The sequence below is a fragment of the Corythoichthys intestinalis genome, chromosome 13 (assembly GCF_030265065.1).
Source record: "Corythoichthys intestinalis isolate RoL2023-P3 chromosome 13, ASM3026506v1, whole genome shotgun sequence".
NCBI lineage: Eukaryota > Metazoa > Chordata > Actinopteri > Syngnathiformes > Syngnathidae > Corythoichthys > Corythoichthys intestinalis.
In genome coordinates this window covers 20,117,457-20,141,508 of record NC_080407.1, presented here as the reverse complement: position 1 = coordinate 20,141,508, position 24,052 = coordinate 20,117,457, and the positions used below count along the sequence as shown (strand labels likewise).

The window sequence follows — 24,052 nt, the reverse complement described above, 5'->3', positions numbered from 1 at the left end:
ATTTTATATAGTCACTATTTTGCACTGTTGGTCTCCTTTATATAACCTGTTTTGACCATAATATGTAGAAATGACAAAAACGTCCTTGACCATACCTGCTGTTTTTGTCGCATTATCACATATAAAACCATTCAGTCTTTTTTTCTGTTGAATGTCTATCCTAACAAGTTGAATAAACATCACGCTTAAAAACGTTTCATCGAACATGTCTGGATGTCAATGGGACATCAATTTTACGAGTTTTGACTTTTTTTTTTTTTTTTTTGTCCTTTTGGGTACAAAATGTTGATTATAATTGGTTGACCAAAACAGTTTGGACATGAAGGTTATGGTGTCCTAAAAAAGGGACCCAATCAGGCAATTGTGATGTTTTTTTTCTTTGAAATATAAAGGCAACATTAAATGTATGCAGATTTTAGGAAAAAAAAGGCTTAGGTGTTAAAGGGTTAAGCTAAACAAAGTAGAATTGAAAAAAAAAAAAATGTCGGTAAATGCACATGCCACTGCCATGTTGCATACATTGACTATTTTTCTCGTTCTTTAGCGGTGTGTTTGACCGCTTTTCGGGAAACTTGTGCAACCTCGCATGCCGCACAAAAGAAGCGCCCAGATAATGTCGACCGCGTCGATACCAACGATACTTTGAGTATTGCAGAAAAGGCAGTCACATCACATTTTCTGAATCTTAGAATCAACTTGGTAACGAAGCATAGGTTTTAGTTACAACCCTAGTTTTGAGTTATAGAATTATAATTAGGCTTGTTCTGAAAAAAAAGGAAGAGAAGGCTAAGACTGAATAAAACCAAGTTGTTTATGAATGAATAAAATTAACAAGCACAGTGAAGTACAAGCACTTTAAAATTCGAAGCAGAGTCGAGAGATTTTCATCAACGGGGGCCATAACGATTAACAGTACAAATAATTTAAATAATCATTGTCCGATTTGTACGACATAGTATTAGGCCAAAATAAAGAGGACTACGATATTATAGTCGTACTGTTACGATGAGGGAAAACAGTCGTCCTGTTACGTGGGGGTAATGTAGCTGAATAAGCAGCTACGTACTTTCCGTAGCGCTTTGCCGCCACCACTAAAGTCAACGGTAATGAAAGCAGCTCGTGAGGCTGTGTTTTAGAATCAGTTTCCAAAATAAGGAAATCCGTTATCTTTTAGCTCATATACATCAAATCATAATCAATGGAAGGATTTTACTGATGCTTTGTCGGAGCTCCCAGCTAAGGTACATGCACATAAAGTGCGTAGCCCCTTATTCAGCTACATTACATTTATGTAATACGACTTTTTTGTCTTGTAGTAAGAGTACAACTTTAATCTAGTATTTTTTTCCCTCCGTTTATTTGGCCCCAATACTCTGTCATAATAAGTCACTGTCAATCGAGAATACTAACTTTTTAAATTATATATAATCACCCCTAACCCAAAAAACTAATATTTGGGAGCCGATCATAATTTGGATATTTATGTAATTATACTATTGATGAATGATTTTGAATTTTTGTAATTTGGGGTATACCATTTCGAATATTAGCTGTGAAAAGTGTAGTTTGAAAGAGAGAGAGTATTGTATAAATAATGCCACTCAATTTGAGGGTTAAATCAGGTGAGCCAATACTTTTGGCAATAGTGTGGATCCACTTTATACAAGGATTGGACAAAGCACATGTAAGGCACCAATATTGCCAATCCTCAACAGGATTTGAGGAAACTCTACAGACTACAATTGACCTGCATGCACAATTTGATCTAGGCAGCATGGATGACAGGCAAAACTGTCATTGGCCACTGCTTTTCACACCTATACACACGTCTCTTAATCCGATCCTTGCGAGCGAATTTTTGACCACAAACTGAGCAGGAAATTTTTTTTCCACCAGTGTGGGTTCTTGTGTGTTCTTTTACGTGGTGCTTCAGAGCAAATCTTTGACCACAAACTGAGCAGGAAAAAGGTTTTTCACCAGTGTGGGTTCTTGTGTGTACTTTTAAGTGGTGAATTCGAGCGAATACTTGACCACAAACTGAGCAGGAAAAAGGTTTTTCACCAGTGTGGGTTCTTGTGTGTACTTCTAAGGCACACTTACGATTAAATCCTTGACCACAAACGGAGCAGGAAAAAGGTTTTTCACCACTATGGGTTATTATGTGTGTTATCAAGTCATGGTTTTGAGTAAATCCTTACCCACAAACAGAGCAGGCAAAGGTTTTTCACCAGTGTGGGTTCTTGTGTGTCGATTCAAATTTTGCTTTCGAGAGAATCCTTGACCACAAACTGAGCAGGAAAAAGGTTTTTCACCAGTGTGGGTTCTTGTGTGTCGATTTAAATTTTGCTTTTGAGAGAATCCTTGACCACAAACTGAGCAGGAAAAAGGTTTTTCACCAGTGTGGGTTCTTGTGTGTGTGTTTAAGTTGCCCTTCTCAGTGAATCTTTCTCCACAAACTGAGCAGGAAAAAGGTTTTTCTCCAGTGTGGGTCCTTATGTGTACTTTTAAGGCACTCTTATGACTGAATCCTTGACCACAAACTGAGCAGGAAAAAGGTTTTTCACCAGTGTGGGTTCTTGTGTGTGTGTTTAAGGTGCCCTTTTCAGTGAATCTTTCTCCACAAACTGAGCAGGAAAAAGGTTTTTCACCAGTGTGGGTTCTTGTGTGTGTGTTTAAGGTGCCCTTCTCAGTGAATCTTTCTCCACAAACTGAGCAGGAAAAAAGTTTTTCGCCAGTGTGGGTTCTTGTGTGTTTTTTCAAGTCTTGCTTTTGAGTGAATCCTCGACCACAATCCAAGCAGGAAAAAGGTTTTTCGCCAGTGTGGGTTCTTGTGTGTCTTTTCAAGTCTTGCTTTTGACTGAATCCTCGACCACAATCCAAGCAGGAAAAAGGTTTTTCGCCAGTGTGGGTTCTTGTGTGTCTTTTCAAGCCTTGCTTTTGACTGAATCCTCGACCACAATCAAAGCAAGAAAAAGGTTTTTCTCCAGTGTGGGTTCTTGTGTGTATGTTTAAGGCACTCTTATGACTGAATCCTTGACCACAAAATGAGCAGGAAAAAGGTTTTTCACCAGTGTGGATTCTTGTGTGTACTTTTAAGGGGTGAATTTGAGTGAATCCTTGACCACAAACTGAGCAGGAGAAAGGTTTTTCACCAGTGTGGGTTCTTGTGTGTGTGTTTAAGTTGCCCTTCTCAGTGAATCTTTCTCCACAAACTGAGCAGGAAAAAGGTTTTTCGCCAGTGTGGGTTCTTGTGTGTCTTTTCAAGTCTTGCTTTTGACTGAATCCTCGACCACAATCAAAGCAATAAAAAGGTTTTTCTCCAGTGTGGGTCCTTGTGTGTACTTTTAAGGCACTCTTATGACTGAATCCTTGACCACAAACTGAGCAGGAAAAAGGTTTTTCACCACTATGAGTTCTAGTGTGTCTTTTTAAGTTGTTCTTGCGACTGAATTTTTGACCACAATCTGAGCAGCCAAAAGGTTTTTCTCCAGTGTGGGTTCTTGAGTGTGTTTTTAAGATTTGCTTTGAAGTGAATCCTTGACCACAAACTGAGCAGGAAAAAGGTTTTTCACCACTGTGAGTTCTAGTGTGTCTTTTTAAGTTGTCCTTGCGACTGAATTTTTGACCACAATCTGAGCAGCCAAAAGGTTTTTCTCCAGTGTGGGTTCTTGAGTGTGTTTTTAAGATTTGCTTTGAAGTGAATCCTTGACCACAAACTGAGCAGGAAAAAGGTTTTTCACCGATGTGGCTCCTCATATGCATACGATAAGTATAGTTATTAGCAAAGGTTTTCCCACACTCAGAGCATTTGCAGATTTTGTCATCTAGGTGAGATTTCTTATGACCATGATCATCCTTGTTCGGTGAGCGTGACATAGCACCATTTCTGTTTGATGTTGCGATGAAAATGTGTGTTTGCAATCCTGTTGAGCTGCTGCTGCCGTTTGGAGGCTCCGTCCCTCTGCTGACCTCACTCAGACCATCCTCGCTATTCAAGGGCTCACCAGTCGACACGTTGATATCATCCTCCTCTTTAATGTATGGCAGCTCTCCCTCCTCCTTTTTGATTGGAAGTTGAACTTCTCTCTTTAGCTGTTGAGCGTCAGGACCAAGATATTTGCTGAAACCTGCAAGACACAAGAAGACAAATGATATACTTTATACAGGTAGACTGTCTATACAGCTGGTAGGCTCGGCCGTGAGGGTATACTGGCTGAGAGTGTATACAGTATACGCGCGCGTTCCAGATGCATTCTGGGCTCTCATTCTCATGACAACGATGCACCGATTGGCTGTTAGTCATCTTATTAATTTTTTTTATTCATTGTTTGGGAAAAAATAGCAGTTACAATTCTAATCATGACTTGAGTATTCTTTTCACCAAATAATTTTTTAATTGTACTTGAGTACATTTTTTTAGATGACTAGTTTTACTTGAGTCGTATTATTTTGAATGCTACTTTAACTTGATTTAAAACTTTGTGTACTTTACCTTCCTCTGCTGAAAAGGAAGTGACTCAAGAATGTCCCCAAATGAAGTATAAATAATAAATAAATCCAAGGTTTCCCCTAGGATTTTTTGAAGCTGTGGTGGCGAGTCGGACAGCATCACCATGTCGACCATGTCGAAATTGCATCATGACAAATGAGCCCCCCCCCCCCCCCCCCCCCAAGAAGAACCATAACTAAGATCTATTTGAAATATTTCATTAGCCAGGCTACTGTTGTACTTCTCAGCTACAGTAGATGTACGTAAATTGCGTAGCTAATTACAGCTACGTTACCCTTCGTATTAATACAACTTTTTCTCGTAGCCATTTTATGACTTACATGTCGTACTCCTTTTGTTTTTCCTTTTATTTGGCCCTAATTTGGAATGACAGTGTCCCCCAAGGATTGATCAATCTAAATTCAAGACTTTTAAGACCTTTTTTAATCCCATTTCAACTGAAAATTAATACTTTTCTCGCACCCATTATTTTGATCATATTGAATCATATTAAATAAATAAAGCACTGAACATCAAATTTAACCTCAATTACTAAGTGTGTTTGACAAAAGAATCAACATATATTGAAGATACAGTTAAAACTTAAAACACATTTAAAGTAACATTATAAAGTCTGTCAGAATTTTTTCAAACAAACACACGCACACAATAATTATGGACAAAAAGAGGAGGACAGGACTCAGACCAGCCATCTTCTGTAACAGGCTAGCCGCTATAGTGCACCTGCCAAGACCCCAGTGAACATGGCTAACTCTCGAGTTAAAACGGCAAAATTCACATTCATTCGAAAGGCAAACCGAAATGTTTGAGCAGGTCCGCTGCCTTCGCATGACCCATAAACTGCAAACTAAAGTATCTGGATGTAACTTGAGCCCCTATCACATACTCCAAAACAACGGGAATATCGCGGGACTTAACCGTGCAGCAGTTGTGTGTGAAAACAATTTCCCGTGTCGACTGACATGGGAAGCAGTGTGAGTGAAAGCAGGCGTTAAATTCCCGGGTCACAGCAGATGGCTGATGACTTAAATATCATAGCGGCGGCCGATGTAACTTCCTCCCTCTTCGCAGTAAGAGGAAAAGCGGTAAACAAACATCGCAATTATAAACATAGCAAGCTGGAAACAGCTAAATTAAACTGAAAACATGACCAGAATTAAAATGTCAATTATTACGTCGGGCCGGGCCAGGGTTCTTTCTTGCTAACTTTTTGAAATAACTATATATTAACGATGTATGAATGATAAACTAAGGAATACTTGTTATAAAATAAATAATTTGGATTAAAAAAAAAGAAGGCACTGTATGGTCATTGCAGAGCCAGAGCGTGCCTATACGCCCTTTTTAATCTTCCCCTCTGCAAGTCCGCAAAACCGCATCTGTTTATTATTATTTAACAAACTTTTCCAGCGTTATTTCGTTGTGTAAATAAATTTATAATGATCAAAAAAATATGTAGTCTATTTAAACATTAAGAAAATGTGCGTTTTTTTTCTGCCAACTGAGAATTCGTTATAAAAGACAGGCTTTTATGCAGACATCGTCACAAATGTTATCACACAAAACTCGGGTCGGGCTTTAATACCCGCGGACCAGTTCGGGTCGGGCTGGACTTTTTAGGCCCAATTTTACCTCTGTCTTAAAGTCTTGATGAGCTTAAATTGGCTGCAGTTACGAAGTCGAGAATGCTCCTTCCGGGTAAAAAAAAAAAACACTATTTGACCAACATTATGTTTAACAAACTTTTCCAGGGTTATTTCAGTCTTTAAATGGATTTATAACGATCATTAAAATATGTAGACTATTTAAACATTAAGAAAATGTGCGTTTTTTTTTCTGCCAACTGAAAATTCGTTACAAAAGACAGTTAAGACATCGGGAACGCTCCCTCTGGAACAAAACGCACTATGACCAACATTGTGACAGCCGATGCCGACCAAAAACGACGTAATATCCGAAACAGATCACCAATGGACTCATTTGAAGTGTATGAATGGTGGTCTGTTTTGGGGTTCAGAATCCACAATACTTCTGCCTGCAGGGTTTTCGTTCCACCGACCAACGGACGCATTCCGATGCAGAGGTGGATGGAATCTCCGTTTTGCCGGTTGTGGTGGTTTGGCACGCACGAGTTGCATTTCGATTTGTGATGCAGTGCATCGTAAAAATTCTATGCGTCATCTTCGTTATGGGATTTAAAAAAAAAAAAAAAAACTTTGTCACGGATATGATTTAGCTTGCACTGAGATGTTCTTGAAAATTAAGACCACGGTGAAAAAATCCCAGACCTACAACAGCTAATTTAATACTTTGAATACCTTTAATAATGGAAAACTAAATTCAATGCTTTTTTAATACTTTTAATAACCCGCGGGTACCCTGAATGAGTTCGACGACAAACTAAAAGTGTTGAAATCTATCTCCAACTTTAAAATAAATTGCTAATAAACATTCTGATCAGTGAATACAAAAATTCGGACATATCGAAGTTATAAATTCTCCTCTTCTAGGGAAGAATTTCTTTGTGTGTGTGAATTTAGTGTTTAATGTTATGGTTTGTCAGTATTTTATTGTATGGGGATACTATCATATGCGATAATTAGCCATTTCTGCTCTCATAATTTTTAATTTTTTAAATTTTAATTCTCATAATTTTTCTTATGATTGTCTTAATGTACGCACTAATACAACAATAATAGTCCTTCTGTTAACGGACCCATTTCAAGGAGTAGGGGGAAATTCTAATACCCATGTAAAGAGTTACTTGTTTCGGTGGGAAGGTGAATACTTTTTTGTTGTTGTTCGTGAACTACATTTCCACATAAACGAACATCGAGGTACCATTTAGATTAGCAAAAAGAGGTAAGAGTCATTTTTCCAGTGTCCCAGAGCATGCGAAACTTGGGGGAAAAAGCGCATTTATCAAGGTTTCGTCAGCCATGATTGAGTATCTGTCAGCCGAAACAACCTGATAGCACAGATACAGTGGGGAGAACAAGTATTTGATACACTGCCAATGGGAAAACCCACTGCTCACTCTCGCTGAGGGAAAGAGGGGGTAGGTATTGGCTTACCCACATAATGGTGGCAACAATAATAAAGAAAAACAATGAAAAATTAATAGCGAGCTGCCGCGACATGCGACTGCTATCTCGTCCATTCTCCCAACTCGTTTGCCCCTACGTCACAGCTCCCCAGTCTTAAGGTGGGCGGCTTTTTACGGACTAGGCATATGCCCGTTACCGATTTCACGTGGTGTGAAAACATCGCGGTTTCAAAACTCCTAAAATTTTCCGTCATACCGTAGTACCGTATTCGGTCACTTTGAGCCAGTGGTGTGGCTGTTTGAACGATACGCATGCTAACCGTTTGTGTCATTGCTGTAACAGCAGCTAATTATTTACGTTGATGCTAACCTGTTGGGTATCGAGGACGAAATGGATTTGTATTATTTCTATTTTTAGTTTCACTCTTCAAATAATGTTGTCATAACAACGGCCAAAATAAAGTCAGCAAATTATATTGACGTCCGGCATCGTCATTTGGGAGTTTAGCTCGCTGTATAGCCAGGACCGAGCCATAGCGTCCTGGTGAGGACAGTAGATTAGCATTTCTTCATTCATGCATCATGTAACATTATTATACTGGACACTTATTCAGCACGTTGTTCTCTATTGTATTTTCATATTTAATTGCCTTTCAAGATGACATATCTGTTCTATGTGTTGGATTTTATCAAGTAAATTTCCCCCCAAAATGCGACATATTGACCCTACCCACGTGACGTCACAACTCCTTCCTCCTGACTGGTGCCGCCCAATTGTCCGTCAACACATCATGTTTCCCTGTTACGGCTACGTACATTCCTCCTATTTACGACATGTTATTCTGCTCGTTAACATTAATAATCAAAATGGTGAAGGCGTGTGTGGTGGTCGGTTGCAATAACAGAGAAGATAGACAGAGAAGACGGAGAGACTTGAAGTTCTACCGGATTCCGAGCGACCCGGAGAGAAGAGAGCGAGATGGGCTGCTGCAACTCGACGAGAAAACTGGGCTCCAAACGATTACCACAGATTATGTAGTAGTCATTTTATATCTGGTAAGATGCATTTAATATATATTTAGAGGGTTTTGGGCTGACAACCAGAATTAAGATCATTGCTAGGCTAATCGCCGACAACATACACGTATGTATGTAGTGAGAGTGCTATCGCTAAACCATATAAACATTAAAAGCCCTAGCTCCATTGACAAATGAGATGAACTACATTAGACTTGACAGTGGATGTTAGCAATAAGAAAAGATTTTGAATTGAAAATTTCGTAACTCACCTTTCCAAGCACAAGATAGATTCCTGCCAAATTTTCGTGGACGAGGACCTGTTTCACCCAACCAGCAACGAAGTATTTATAAGCCTCCAAGCTCTTAAAGTTTTTCAAACTTTCGTGAGAATAGGCTGATTTTGTGTGGACAAGATAGTTGTACAGTTCAGGGTAGCTAGCAGATGTCAGGCAAATACGGCGGAGACAGCGGGTCGAAAAACATCGATTTAGGCATCAAATATGGATCTGGCGAATGGATAAACTGAAGCTTTTCCACATAACGCCTTTTATGCAACGCATCAAGTGAGTTTACGGCATCCGAAAGCACCGGGTCTTCCATGAAATGCATTATAAATTGCTCGATCAATTGAGACCATTGATAATACAGACACAAAATGACGGACAAGTGGGCGGAACCATACAGCGAGCACGTGATTTTGTGACGTCGGTGGGTAGGGTCTATATGTTTTTTTCGTCTTCGTTGGGCATTTTATGGCTGGTGCGACTTACAGTCAGGTGGGACCTATAGTCCGAAAAATACGGTGATACATTTTTAACTTATTAACTTATGAATTTTTTTTGGTTGACATCGTCATTTGGGAGTTTAGCTCGCTGTATAGCCAGGACCGAGCCATAGCGTCCTGGTGAGGACAGTAGATTCGCATTTCTTTATTCATGCATCATGTAACATTATTATACTGGACACTTATTCAGCATGTTGTTCTCTGTTGTATTTTCATATTTAATTGCCTTTCAAGATGACATATTTGTTCTATGTGTTGGATTTTATCAAGTAAATTTCCCCCCAAAATGCGACATATATCTTTTTTTCCTCTTCGTTGGGCATTTTATGGCTGGTGCGACTTACACTCAGGTGTGACCTATAGTCCGAAAAATACCGTGATACGTTTTTAACTAACTTATTAACCCTTGAGAGTCGAAGGACGCGCCGGCGCGTCCTCAGCGCACGTCGTCTTTGAAGCACCCTCGCGTTTTAATTACGTCACCCACATGCCGTTGGTTGGTCTCGTTTTAAAGTGCGGAAGTTGCGGTTTACTCTCGTTGTTATTTGAAGTCAATCGACCAACTAAAACGTGAGATATTGTCATTTAAGTTTTATTGTCCTCTCAAAAAAACATTAAAACGCTGCATGGATCATTTGTTTATGTCTATATTTCCATCATTTCTTGGCCTTTTTCAAAACGGAAGCTCCATGAAAAAAACACAAATCAAACGAACCCTTTCGAAGTCACAGTGGAAGCACAAAATGCGTTTTTTTTTTTTTTTATAAATATAACTGCCGTGCGAGGTTCCACCGAACGAGAGGCAGGAGTGTTCTGACGCAGCGAGGGGGCAAGCGACGGCCGTTTGAATCAAGCAAGCGGGCGAGCGACTTTGTGTGACTTTGAGGATGAACGGAAAACTAAATTTAGCGCAAGCAATTGTGCTTTTTGATCAACTTGAGGAAGAGGGTGGTCCAAATTCGTCATCATCGTCTTCTTCGGAAGAGTCCTCGAGTGAAGATAGTGACGGATTTGAACACGTGGGTGACGCCATCAACGAGCAGAGGTAAGCCAACTCACTTTTTTTTTTTTTTTTTTTAATGCTGTAAAAGTTTCTTTTGATATTGCAAGACAAAGTTAATTTTGATGCAATATAAGTGCGTCTTTGTGTATGTAATAATAAAATGTGCATATCAGATCAAAGTATAATTTGTGGTCTTCTTTCTATATGAAGATTAGGGATGTAGCACATATTCAGCTACGGTATTCTTTCTATTGTCATACATATAGATTTCCATTATTATTTATTGCTGTATATATTTTTATTTTATACTTTATTATTTTCATAAATACTGACTTTTGTTTCATGTACATTTATAGTGACAATGAAAGTAAAGTGAAATGAAAATGGAAGGGTGGAAAGAGGACCGACACCCCATGGAAGTGTGGGCTGTGATGTAGCCCTGTGTCTAATTCCAGGATGAAACTGCTTTTCGGAGTGCCATGCCTGAAAAATTTTTAACTTGTTTATTGTAAATATTTTTGAAAATACTTTTTTCCCCAATGTTATATATATATTTTTTTTTCCCACAATCAGTCTTCTCAATTTGTGTATATAAATGTGTGTTCAAGAAGCTTGATTGTGTGTACATAGTTTTCATCAGGTGATGGGCCGCAATACCTAAACTCATAAAGAGATGGCCTCTAAACACTTTTTGTGTTAGATGGTATATTTTTTCACTGTTCTTCACTGTTTGGTCTGCTGTATATAACCTGTTTTGACTAGAGCATGTATAAATGCAAAAAACGCCTATGGCTATACCTGTTGTTTATGTTGAATTGTCAAATAAAAGACTATTTATTCTAAATTTTTTTGGTTGAATGTTCATCCTAACATGTTGAATAAATATTACAAAGTTTCAAAACGGTTCGTTACGCATGTTTGGTTGTCAATTGGACATCAATATTAAAAATTTTGACAAAACGATTTTGGAATTTTTGGTCTTTTTGGGCCCAAAATTATGATTTATAATTGGTCAGTGAAGGAAACAACAGTTTGGACATGAAGTTCAAGGTGTCACAAAAAAAGGGACCAAACCAGTCCATCGTAAACAATTCTGTCTTTGAAATATAAAGGCAACTTCAAAGGCATGCAAAATCAGACAAAATAGGCCCAGACCTTAAAGGGTTAACTTATGAATTCTTTGTTCTTTTTAACACAAAGGCATGACATCATGTAGACTTGAGTTGACACAGTGGCTGAAAATGGTGAAACTTCACTTGAGCGTTTCCCCCTCAAAAAAAAAAAAAAAAAGTCATGCACCATATACGTATATTTATAATTTTTTTTACTTTCTTATAGCAATTATTTTGTTCTTGCTCTAATCTTGAGCAACTTGAGCTGTGGCTGTGAGTATAGTGTATAAGTTCTGTTTATTTTAATTTTATTTAAAGTATATTCTTTTATGTATATATTTATTTTAACATTCTATTCATGTCCCAATTTGCAGATATGTTCTGAAAAATTAAAAACATCCAGTTCAATGGAAAAAAGTTTTTTTTTAACCCATACATCTCAAAATTACATATTTTGGAGCTATAATTGAAATACCGTGATACAACGGTATTTTTGCTCACGCTTATCGTACCGTCAAAATCTCATATCGGCACATGCCTATTACGGACATTACAATACAGGCTTGAAAATGGGTCAGGGGTTAAAAAGGTGAGAAGGGTGTGGAGGAAATATGTTCCGGTACACCGTACAACTAGGGCTGTCCCAAAGGACTAATTTTCTACCGATTAGTCAGCCGACTATTTTTACGATTAGTCGACTAAGCTAACAAGCCCTCCCCCCCATTTTTAAAACTAATTTATTAGTGACATTTTTGATGACTTATTAATTCACACAAATATTTTGGAACACTTAAATTCTTTAAATAGTAAAGTACAAATAAACATGTAAATAACAGCAACAATGGATCACAAATAAACAATGAGGTCAAATGCTCATAACATTAACTAGTGCAAAAGAATGGAATGTAAACAGATTCAGAACGCTGACTTGCCTTTCCAACATGATTCAAAACAATTTATTAAAAAATATACAGTATCTAGCATTGTTATTATTATTATAAGATACTACTATATATAATAGCATTATAATAAATATTCCTTGCCAATCAGATTTTTCATTTTGAAGCTACTCTTAGTATACGAACATGATAATTATTGGACCGATAATTATGGGTCCGGTAATAGGAATTATGACATCATCCCAAATAAATACAACAACATTGTTAATAGAGCTGGGAATCTTTGGGCACCTAACGATTCGATTACAATTACGATTCAGAGGCTCCGATTTGATTATAAAACGATTATTGATGCACCTCCCTCCCTTTTTTTTTTTTTTTTTTTTTTTTATTTTTTTAAATGTTTTGTACATTAGTTCCAAATTTGTTCAAAAATACTCTCAGGCCAAACCACACTACTATTTCAGTATCAAGTTAACATATAGCAGTAAACAAATATACAAAAATAACATTAAATAAAAAACTCCAGTCCCCATTCTGTATCAGCAGCTTTAAACTACATTCAATTAATTTAATGTTGTGAATCAACCGTTAAAGTTGTTAAAATTGCTCCCGTTATTCCATAATTTCCCTTTTGTTTACTTTCGATATGTGAAAGTTTTAAAACTATTTTAAAGTTAGATTCAAGTCAATATTTTACCGATTTAGGAGTATTTTAGATAAAAAGTTAATTCGGTTTGCTTGGAAGGTTCGCGACAACAGCCTTGCAGGGAAGTGTACTGCTTTAAGATGGTGGCCGTTTATAATGCCCACATCTAGCTTTTTGTAGATGTGCTGCTAACACTACCAAATCTATATTGCATCTAGTCCCATATAAATGATATCCACCGTAACATTATATGGATGTACTTTGTAGCAGCTTTTCGGCAGCAGTCAGGTATGTTGTTGTGTTTTTTTATCTCGTTGCATGAGTTGAGCTAGAACCGTGAGTTGAGCATTGGCATTACCCGAGGGGCCGGGTAATGGGAAGCATGATGTTTAGCTATTCTCGCTTCGTTCCGTCCCGAAGACCGCGCAGCGCGCTGAGTGTTGTGTACTTCCGCTTTACTTCGCATATTTCAATAATTGGAATTTGGATGTTTGTGAATCGTTCTCGAATATTCCACGGCCGAATCGCGAATAATCTAAGAATCGGAAATTTTGCACACCTCTAATTATTAAAGGGTATTACAACACCTGGGGAAATGCTAATATTCCATCATTTAACCATAAATGCATGCCTTTTGCATTCATATCATGCCACTTCATGTAATTACTCACATCGCAACACCAAGAAAATGATAAAACTTTGGATCAATTGTCAAGCTAAAACGACCGGCGCGCGATATCCCGGAAATCTAGCATATCGTGTGCGTGACGTCACAACAAGGAAACAACCGGCTCAGTGCTTAGTACTGAATGGCGGCGATGATGGCGGACAATTTTGTTTCTAGTCGCAGTGACGAATCCGACGTAACGAACGTTCTTCTGATGGTGACGAGGAGAGTTATGAACCTTTCTTTGGTGTTTTGGTTTATCAATTTGAGCTCAAACAAAAGGCAATGCAGCCTAATGAAAGGATCATTGAGGGGAGCAATCACACTGATGAAACACCGGCAACAGATCGTGTGGGGAAACACCGAATGGTTTGTTTTGCATTTATTTTTGTGAAGCTGATACACCGTGACCGCAAAATAAAGTAATGTATAGAATAATTATCATTTATTGTGCTATCATAGGTTTTCACTCTGCCAACAGACACAAATATGAATGGGATTAAAGGGTTTGGTCTATATATTTTACAAGCGATAATTTAGACATGTGTCCAGTCCTATATCCAATGCATGATATGTTTTTTATTATAAAAGAGTACTCACTCTGGCCATTTCCCTCCTTTGCTTTGCCTGGGGTGGTGGGGTGGTCTCATCAGAGCCAGTCATCGTCCTCTTTTCTTGATATCTCGGGACATTTAGGTGGCTGCGCGTGTATGGTGGGCACCGCATCTGCTTTCAGCAGCAATTTCTTAGTAAAACCTGATTTCATTTGTCCATAGTTCGAATAGCTTTCAGGTGTAAAATGCGCACCACACAAAACCGTGCCAGAGGCTGGGTCTGCAAAATAAACCCTCTTAGCACGGACAAACTTTACTCATTGTCTGCTTAGTCCAGCTCTTTTTCTTGCGTTCGGGAACTTTTGGGTACTACATTGCGACAAATGGCTATTTGTACACCACTTAGCATGACAGGTTTGAACCATTTTAGCGTTTTTGTTTTTGGATAAAACACGAAAGCAACTTTCTCGTCGATAAACAACGATGGCATCTGGCTGGACCTTTCGTATCCTTGATGTGACGTCAAAGCCCCATTTGGCCGTTTCGGGAATACTTTCGGAAATGTTTGTAATTTTCGATCTATTTTCGATAATTGCTCATGAATGTGATTTATTTTTTGTTAACTTAGTTCAAATTTGTTATTGTGGCACATAACGGTTCTATTGATATCTCAAAGCCCCTTAGTATTATAATACCCTTTAACAGGACCGAAAATATACCGTATAATATTTTTGGCACGGTGTCCGTGGATTGGGAAATGTGCATTCGTTTCCACTCCTGTTTTGCCAGTACAATGCATTAGTGACTGTGTGCGTTTCAGGAAATGGGAGTTGTGCCAGAAATCAAGCGCTCCCCTTCTGTGACGTAACACTCAAGTGACGAACGGTACCCTCGTTGCCCCTCTGCTCTGAGTGCTGCAGGTCAATAAAGGTGGTGGAGTGATTATTAGTAGTAGTAGTAGTAGAGGTGTGCGAAATTTCCGATTCTTAGATCATTCACAATTCGGACGCGGAAGATTGTAGAACGATTCACAAATATCCAAATTCCGATTATTGAAATATGTCAAGTAAAGCGGAACTAAAACACAGTCGGCGCCGTCTTCGGGACGCAATGAGGAACTGACCGAGAGTAAAAAGCATGCTTGTAATTACCAGGGTAATGACCAGTGTTGTCACAGATTACTTATAAAAATAATTTAATTACTTATTACACCTCAAAAAAGTCATCGTTACTTTACTGATTACTTTATTCTCAAAGTAACCAAGTTACTTCAAAATTAACTTATCAGTTACTTTTTACCAATTTTTCTCCTTTGCTGCCTCAACATAAAAATGACAAAAGAAAAATGACATCGCATGGAATTAAAACTTTCACTTAAGGCTTAATCTTTGAGTTAGCTGGGGTTTAATCAGTCGATGGAGTAGATTTCAACCACTATCGACTCGCGCTAGCTTAGCCACTCCGGAGCCCTGAAACGAACAAATAACTGACAAACTGCACGGAATTTGTTCAAATCAACTACAACCACTAAACCCCCACTAACTCCAAGATAAAGACTAATGTCAAAAATTGTGAACTTCCCCTTTGAAATAAAGACCTAGCTGTTAAAATATTGTCTATAAAAGTTGTAAAGCAATAAAACAAACAACAAAAATTAATTACATGAACAAGAATCCTACAACATATTTCATAATAGGTCAAAATCATTTTTCGAGCTGATCATGTGACTAGCACCTTAGAGACCATTTTTTGCTTTGCCTAGACAAAACTACACCTGTGGAGGCATGATGGATATTTAGAATTTCTGTAAACCTAAGCTTTCAAACGCAACTAACAACAACTGAGCTAGAACAGTTATACTTAGTTTTAGGGCTGTAGCTGTCGATTATTTTAGGAGTCGATTAATCGATAAATGATTAGTTCGAATAATCGAGTCATCTGATGCGGAACATGAAAAATTAAATTACCTGAGCTGAGCCTCAAACGGTATAAATTTTTTTAAAAAATTATGATCTATGTACAACAAAAGAACAATTGGCTAACTTATATCGCAAAAGTCCGCCGTTTAAACGCTATAAAATGCTAACTTTTTTACAATGCTCTTAACAAATGGTCCAGACACATATTCCCACAAAAATAGGCTAAATATACCTATAAACTAAATTAAGAATGCATAAAAAAAAAAAAAAACATTAGCTCAAACAAAATTTAGCTTATGTTGGTCTTAACAGGGAGCACCTGGATTCAGCCATGTGAATTGAAGCAGACTAGTAGGCAGTCTATCCACAGAAATCGATAAAACTAAATGCAAACACTTTCAAAATAAACCATTACAACGTCACTTTAATTAAATACTCAAAGCAGCAAAATTTAATTCGAATATTATTTTCTAATCAAATACTCGAGTTAATCGATTAATCGTTGCAGCACTAATATATATATATAATACTTATATATATTTTTAAGGCTGTCAAACGATTACATTTTTTAATCGAGTTAATCACAATTCAAACAATCTATAAAACATACCATATTTTTCTGTAAATTATTGTTGGTATGGAAAGATAAGACACAAGATGGATGTATACACTCAACATACAGTACATAAATACTGTATTTAATTATCATAACAATAAATCAACAAGATGGCATTAACATTCTGTTAAAGTGATCCATAGAATGAAAGACTTGTAGTTCTTAAAAGATAAATGTTAGTACAAGTTAGAGAAATTTTATATTAAAACCCCTCTTAATGTTTTCGTTTTAATAAAATTTGTAAAATTTTCAAACAAAAAATAAACTAGTAGCCATTGTTGATGTCAATAATTACACAATTCTCATGGTGCTGAAACCCATTAAATCAGTTGCACCCAATCGCCAGCAGAGGGCGACAAAACTCCAAAAAACACAAGTAACAAGTGCACATGACACTGTGCTGTCATTTTGATCTGTTTGAGCGGGGCAAGTACGTTAATCCGTCAAATATTTTAACGTAATTAATTAAAAAAATTAATTACTGCTCGTTAACGCGATAATTTTGACAGCCCTAGTATAGATATATATATATCAATACATATACAATATTGGCCAAACGTTTGGCGACACCTCAAAGGTGGATACTTTGAAGAATGTAGAATATCATTTATTTGACTTTTTTTTTGCCATTCCACATGTTCGTTCATTGTTTTGATGTATTCAGAGAGGATTTACAATAGTAGTGAAAATATATAAAACGCAAAAATGATGAGGTGTGTCCAAACTTTTGACTTTTGTTTCAGAGCTTTGCCCCCAGTCCCAGGAAAGTAAAACTCCGCCTATGGTTACAAACTCGAACAATAAAATGTGCATAGAGGCTGGTTACAAACTGTAGAAGTGCTGGCTGTCTTGGAACCTGTAAGCTTTGTTTCGAGTTTTGTCGCATTTTGCTGTAATTCCAAGTGCTTCCTTGTTGAATTGGATGTAGAGTTTTTAGCAGCCGACAGTCTTTTTCAGCCAGCGCAAAGTTTGCAACGCACGGAGATATTTTCTTTACTTGACTGAAATGTGAAATAATGGTTGTATGTCCAGTGAGCAAAGGCAGCCATTTGCTGTAGAAATCCTGCCTTTCACTGTTAGCATTCTGACGAGGCAACGAGGCTATGTTGTTGACCGTCGTGGCAGACAGACAGCACTCAAACAGCATGGTAATACACGTGACCCGTTGTTTTCCCCCGATGAGAAAACGTGAGATATGATGCCACTCCCAAACTCAAGAGCAATATTTTCTATTCAAATGCTCGTCGTACATGACTACAGTATTCTTCATTCTACATACATTATGAGCCAAACCAAAATAGTAATGAACAGGCACTAAGGTACTTTAATCGTATTACTGGGTTGGAAAAATGAACGCGTTAGATTGCTCGTTACTGAAAGAAAGTAATCAGATTACAGTATCGCGTTACTGACAACACTGGTAATGACAATGCCCAACTCACAGCTTTGGCGCAACTTATGCTGCTATATAAAAAAAAAACAATACCTGACTGCTGCCGACAGCCGCTACAAACTGCATCCACATAATGCTATAGTAGATATCACATGTATAAAGAGCTATATGCAAAATGACATACTCTGCGGCATTAGCAGCTCGCATATAGAAAACTAGATGCGAAATGACAGACTCTCCGGCATTCAAATTCAGCCGCCATCTTAAAGCAGTGGACTTCCCTGGAAGGCTGTTGTAGCGAACCTTCCGAGCGAACCCATTTAAATTCTTATCTAAAATACTCCTAAATCGGCAAAATCTTGACTTGAATCTATCTTTAAAACAGTTTTAAAACTTTCACATGTCGAAAGACGACAGAAGGGAAATTACGGAATAAAGGGAGCAATTTTAACAACTTTACCAGTTGTAGAGCTGGGAATATTTGGGCACCTAACGATTCGATTACGATTCAGAGGCTCCGATTTGATTATAAAACGATTATTAATGCACTCCCCTCCTTTTTTTTAAATTTTTTTAATGTTTTGTACATTAGTTCCAAAATTGTTCAAAAACCCTCTCAGGCTAAACCAAACTACTATTTCAGTATCAAGTTAAGATATAACAGTAAACAAATATACAAAAATAACAGTAAATAAAAAAACTCCAGTCCCCATTCTGTATCAGCAGCTTAAACTACATTCAATTAATTTAATGTTGTGAATCAACTGTTAGAGTTGTTAAAATTGCTCCCATTATTCCATAATTTCCCTTCTGTCTACTTTTGTCAAAGTTTTAAAACTATTTAATCATTTAAAGATAGATTCAGGACAAGATTCTGCCGATTTAGGAGTATTTTAGATAAAAAGTTAATTAGGTTCGCTACAACAGAGCCTTCTAGAGAGGTCTACTGCTTTAAGATGGCGGCTGTTTACTTACGCTGGAAAGTGTCATTTCGCATCTCTGTTCAATAATACATGTTCTAACACCGACGTCGTCTGTCATTTTTTTGCATCTAGTTCTACATATATATGATATCTACTGTAGCCGTATGTTTGTAGCAACTAGCAACTGGACGTTGTTGGTAGCGGCTGTCAGCCGCAGTCAGGTATGATTGTTTTTTTTATCTAACGGCATGAGTTGAACATGATATTTACTCTCGGTCCGTTCCTCATTGCGTCCCAAAGACCGCGCTGACTGTGTTTTACTTCCGCTTTATCTGGTATAATTCAATAATCGGAATTTGGATATTTGTGAATCGTTCTCGAATCTTCCACGGCCGAATCGCAAATGATCTAAGAATCGGAAATTTCGCACACCTCTAAACAGTTGATTCACAACATGAAATTGATTGAATGTCGTTTAAAGCTGCTAATACAGAATGGGGACTTGAGTATTTTATTTATTATTTTGAACTGTTAACTTGATACTGAAATAGTCATTTATTGAAGACTCAGAGGCTTTTCTACAATTTTTGTCACTAATGTACGAAACATTAAAAGCCTCTTAATAGTAATTGAATCGATAGGAGCCTAAAGATTCCCACCTCTTATTATTAGTGTATTATAATGACTATCCACTGATGATAATCAAACGTGAAACACAGCTGATTTTCCAGAAGGAAGTCCCCCACCCTAAAGATAGCGGTAACCAAGAGTGCACACTTAACTTTGCTAGGACTTTAACAATACATTTCATGCTAACTAGCTAAGTGGCAGCATTAATTTAGAGCTGGGGTACTACTGACTACTAGCTAGGCCACAGGGAAAAAGTCACAGGGAAGTTTTCTTCAGCGATGTGGGTGTTCTCTAGAGGCTAGCGAAATTTCCGATTCTTGCGATTATTTGCGATTCGGCCGTGGAAGATTCCAGAACGATTCACAAACATCCAAATTCCGATTATTATACCAGGTAAAGAAGAACTAAAACACAGTCAGCGCGGTCCTTAGGACGCAATGAGGAACGGACCGAGAGCAAATATCATGTTCAACTCATGCCGCTAGATAAAAAAACAAAAATACCTGACTGCGGCCGAGAGCTGGTTCAAACAACACCCAGTTGCTAGTTGCTACAAATATACGGCCACCTATGGCTATAGTAGATATCACATATATCCAGAACTAGATACTAAATGACAGACGACTCCGGTGTTAGAACATATAAAAAGAACTAGATGCGAAACAACAGGCTTGCCGTTTAGTAGTTGCCTCGTCGTAAACAGCCGCCATCTTAAAGCAGTAGACTTCTCTAGAAGGCTCTGTTGTAGCGAACCTAATTCTTTTTATCTGAAATACTCCTAAATCAGCAAAATCTTGACTTGAATCGGTCTTTAAATATTGAAACGGTTTTAAAACTTTGACATGTTGTAAGTAGACAGAAGGGAAATTATGGAATAACGGGAGCAATTTTATCAACTTTAATGGTTGATTCACATCATTAAATTAATTGAATGTAGTTTAAAGCTAAGACTAGCTAAGATATTAGTTTGGTTTAGCCTAATAGGATTTTGAAACTATTTTGGAACTAATGTACAAAACATTAAGGCGGGGGGGTTTGGGTGACATCAATAATCGATTAATCAGGGTCACCCCAGGATTGATAAATCTAAATGCAAGGCTTTTAAGACCTTTTTTAATGCCATTTCAACTGAAAATTAATACTTTTCTCGCACCCATTATTTAGATAATATTGAATCATATTTTAAAAATTCAGCACTGAACATCAAATTTAACCTCAATTATTAAGTGTGTTTGACAAAAGAATGCACATTTATTGAAGATACAATTAAAACACATTTAAATATAAGGTCTTTAAGAATTTTTTTTCCAGGATATAATGGATTTTACACTATTATTGTAAAGCAACTTCTGAAATTACATTTGCAATACAATACAATACATATTTGAAAATTAAGAGGACCTAGTCAAGGTGGTAGGTATGTGATTGTCAAGTTGGCCACCTTAACTGTAAAGTGCTTGCAATTGGCAGAGAAAGTTTAAAAAACAGCCACTAAATGCCAGTAGTTTACCATTAATTACCACAAAATAAAAAAGCTACACATGACCATTTCCCTTGGTAATCGTTTTTTCCCTAATTCCCCCCCCCCCCCCCCCCCGTTTTTTCCTAATCACTTTACAAGAAGTATACAAAACACATGTTAATCCTTTGTTAGCTATTGAAGACATTTCTTTTAATCAGATGGAGAAAATCCATGCTCTTATTTAATCAAGAAAAACATTTAAGAATACCAGGAGGTGTTTTACTATCACCTACATTATAATTTGCCTATCACCATGCCATGTTATTCAGATCAACGTTACCCCGCACTCGTTCCAATAATAGTGTCAACCATGTTGTGTATCTGAGAGTGATGGTGAATCTACGACTCTGGTTTATCCATGCTAAGGCTAGTGCACCTGCCAATACCCTATTGAACATGGCTAACTCGAGTTAAAACTGCGAAATTCACATTCATTCGAAAGGCAAACTGTGCAGAAATAAATTATTGCATCTAACACATTTTAATTGGAGAAATTGGCAACTTACTTTGAAATATTAAGCAGGTCCACTGCCTTCGCATGACCCATAAACTGTGACCCAAAGTATCTGGATGTGACTTGGTCGCCGATCCAATACCTCACATGCTGGTCCAACTGTTTGGACTTGGTTGTCTTGTTGAGGCTTTCATCGAACATAACAACTATTGCGTTAGCACACAGTACTGTGCGATTGCCTGCTGTTGTGATGTTGATGCTAATGATGCTAACAGCGCAAAAGGCACGAGGTGCAGTGCATTGTAAAAATTCTACGAGTCATCTTTGTTATGGATAAAAACAAATTTTTAAACTTTGTCACGGGTATAATTTAGGTTGCACAGAGATGTTGTTGAAACTTAAAACTACGGTGAAAAAATTCCAGACTTACGACAGCTAATTTAATACTTTTAATACCTTTAATAATGGAAAACTAAATTCAATGCTTTTTTAATACTTTTAATAACCCGCGGGTACCCTGTTTATAATCGAATCGGAGCCTCTGAATCGTAATCGAATCGTTATGTACCCAAAGATTTAGTGTTCTCTATATGAACAAGTGGAATGGATTGGATTGCAAAGCACTGAAGGGGTTCTCTACCTTACTCTATGAAGTAAGGGGAAACTGACAGATTTAAGATCATATTTAAGTTAATAATGCCAGGTTATGTGATTATTTAAATTAATGTGCTGGCATCTTTATAGAGAATATGTTAGCATATTTTGTAATATTATCTTTTGGGGAGAAAAAAAAACACCAAATTATTTAGCTTGGTTTAAGAATATTTTAAGGCCCCCCTAGAACACCCCTGAAGACGCCACTGGAATCAATAAATGATTATCTTTATGATTCAAAACGATAGACGTCCAATGCAATAAACAGGGAGGCCTGGCCATGAATGCTCATCTTTCAATTCAGAATCAACACCACGAGGACGGAAAAAAATGAATAGTATTTCCGAATCGGTGAACCAACCTGTTAGTCTGCGAAGAACAACTTTTACTTGCATTTTGCAAGCAGTCGAGAGTTGATGTCGTTGCTGAGCTTTTGCGCCACAAAGTTCCGCCTCGAACTTTGCGGCTGGCGTCCTTCTAGCACGCATTTTGCACACTTTAGGAGGCTCCAACTTGATGTTCAAGCGTCGAACCACGTTGTTCTTTGTTTGTAAACTAAGCTAAGCTAACTAGGCTGCGAAGTTTCAACGAACACAAAGACAACTTGAAGATGGACGGACCAACTCTTTCGAATTGGTTCCGGTCAAGTAGTTCTTGACCTCCTGCGTCGCGGACTTTGTGGGTTAACTTCGCACAAAACGCAACTTGTTGCTGAGCACGTTTTTCTGAGCGCGTGTGGCGACCAGATGGCGGCGCGCATGTGCAGATAGATGTCGACGTAGCTCGCTCCGTGAGTAGCTCCGCTACTGCGCATGCGCTACTTACATCCTGTCGGTCCGTTCTGATCTGGTCACTGTTCGGCAACGAGACAATGCACCGCATTTTCCCCACCCAAGAAACGTCTACGGCACGTGAACGCAGCAGTGACGCTCGGCGTCAATTTCCATAGGACGCGATTTACGGGCAGCGCGTCCGAGGAGTGGAGCGGCTCGATCGGTTCACGCGAGATTTGCAAGATCGTGCGAGAGTAGCGTTACTTCACGTGAAGTAATTTAATAACATGCCAAATAGGGTCACAATTACAGTAATTAAACATTGTCCAACAAATAAAGCATGAAAAAAATAATTTATATGTTGCATATTTGACAAAATAATCGCGAAGTTCGAGCCTGAAAGGGGACGAACCCGGAAGTGATACGTCACACCGGGAACAGCGATGGCAGCTCCATACATACGGCCGCCATACAAAGCCCTTCAAACAATGATTCAAACAGCGATATAAGCGATGGATCTCCTCCCTTGCACCCGATCTAAGTTTTTGAAGAGTTGGAGGAAGAAGAGGATGTTGGAATTTTATGTTGGACCGAACATGTATTAGCCAGACGCTAATCAGGATGCAAACAATGTGCCTAGACTACCTGACATGAAATGGATACAAGACCCATCGAGATTACAAGATTGGTAAGATATAGGCGGTTATTATTTTCATGATTTGAAGATGCAGGCATATGCACATAATTTTATGTTTTTGTCTATCTGATGACATTGTTAAAAAAATAATAATCAGACTTCATATTCATTTTGGCAGATCCGGCAGCTCTCGTGCATATTAAATAATGATATAAAAACGTTTGGGGGAAAGAAGGAGATGAGTCGTTAATGGCTTTCTCCACTTTATTGTGGCAACAATAAGAAAA

The 24,052-nt window shown here is 37.9% G+C and overlaps 2 protein-coding genes across 2 annotated transcripts in view; both read right to left on the bottom strand.

Annotated features, from left to right (window-relative positions):
• LOC130927841 (uncharacterized) overlaps positions 1-24,052 on the bottom strand; it is a 238,216-nt gene that overhangs the window by 35,573 nt on the left and 178,591 nt on the right. The gene's annotated exons all lie outside the window — the stretch shown is intronic.
• LOC130927847 (oocyte zinc finger protein XlCOF6-like) lies at positions 813-23,047 on the bottom strand. Its single transcript, XM_057853936.1, has 2 exons — positions 22,717-23,047; positions 813-4,127 (listed from the first exon to the last, which is right to left on the bottom strand). Exons 1-2 carry the CDS (start codon positions 22,841-22,843, stop codon positions 2,170-2,172), a joined length of 2,085 nt encoding a protein of 694 aa, XP_057709919.1. The 5' UTR covers positions 22,844-23,047; the 3' UTR covers positions 813-2,169.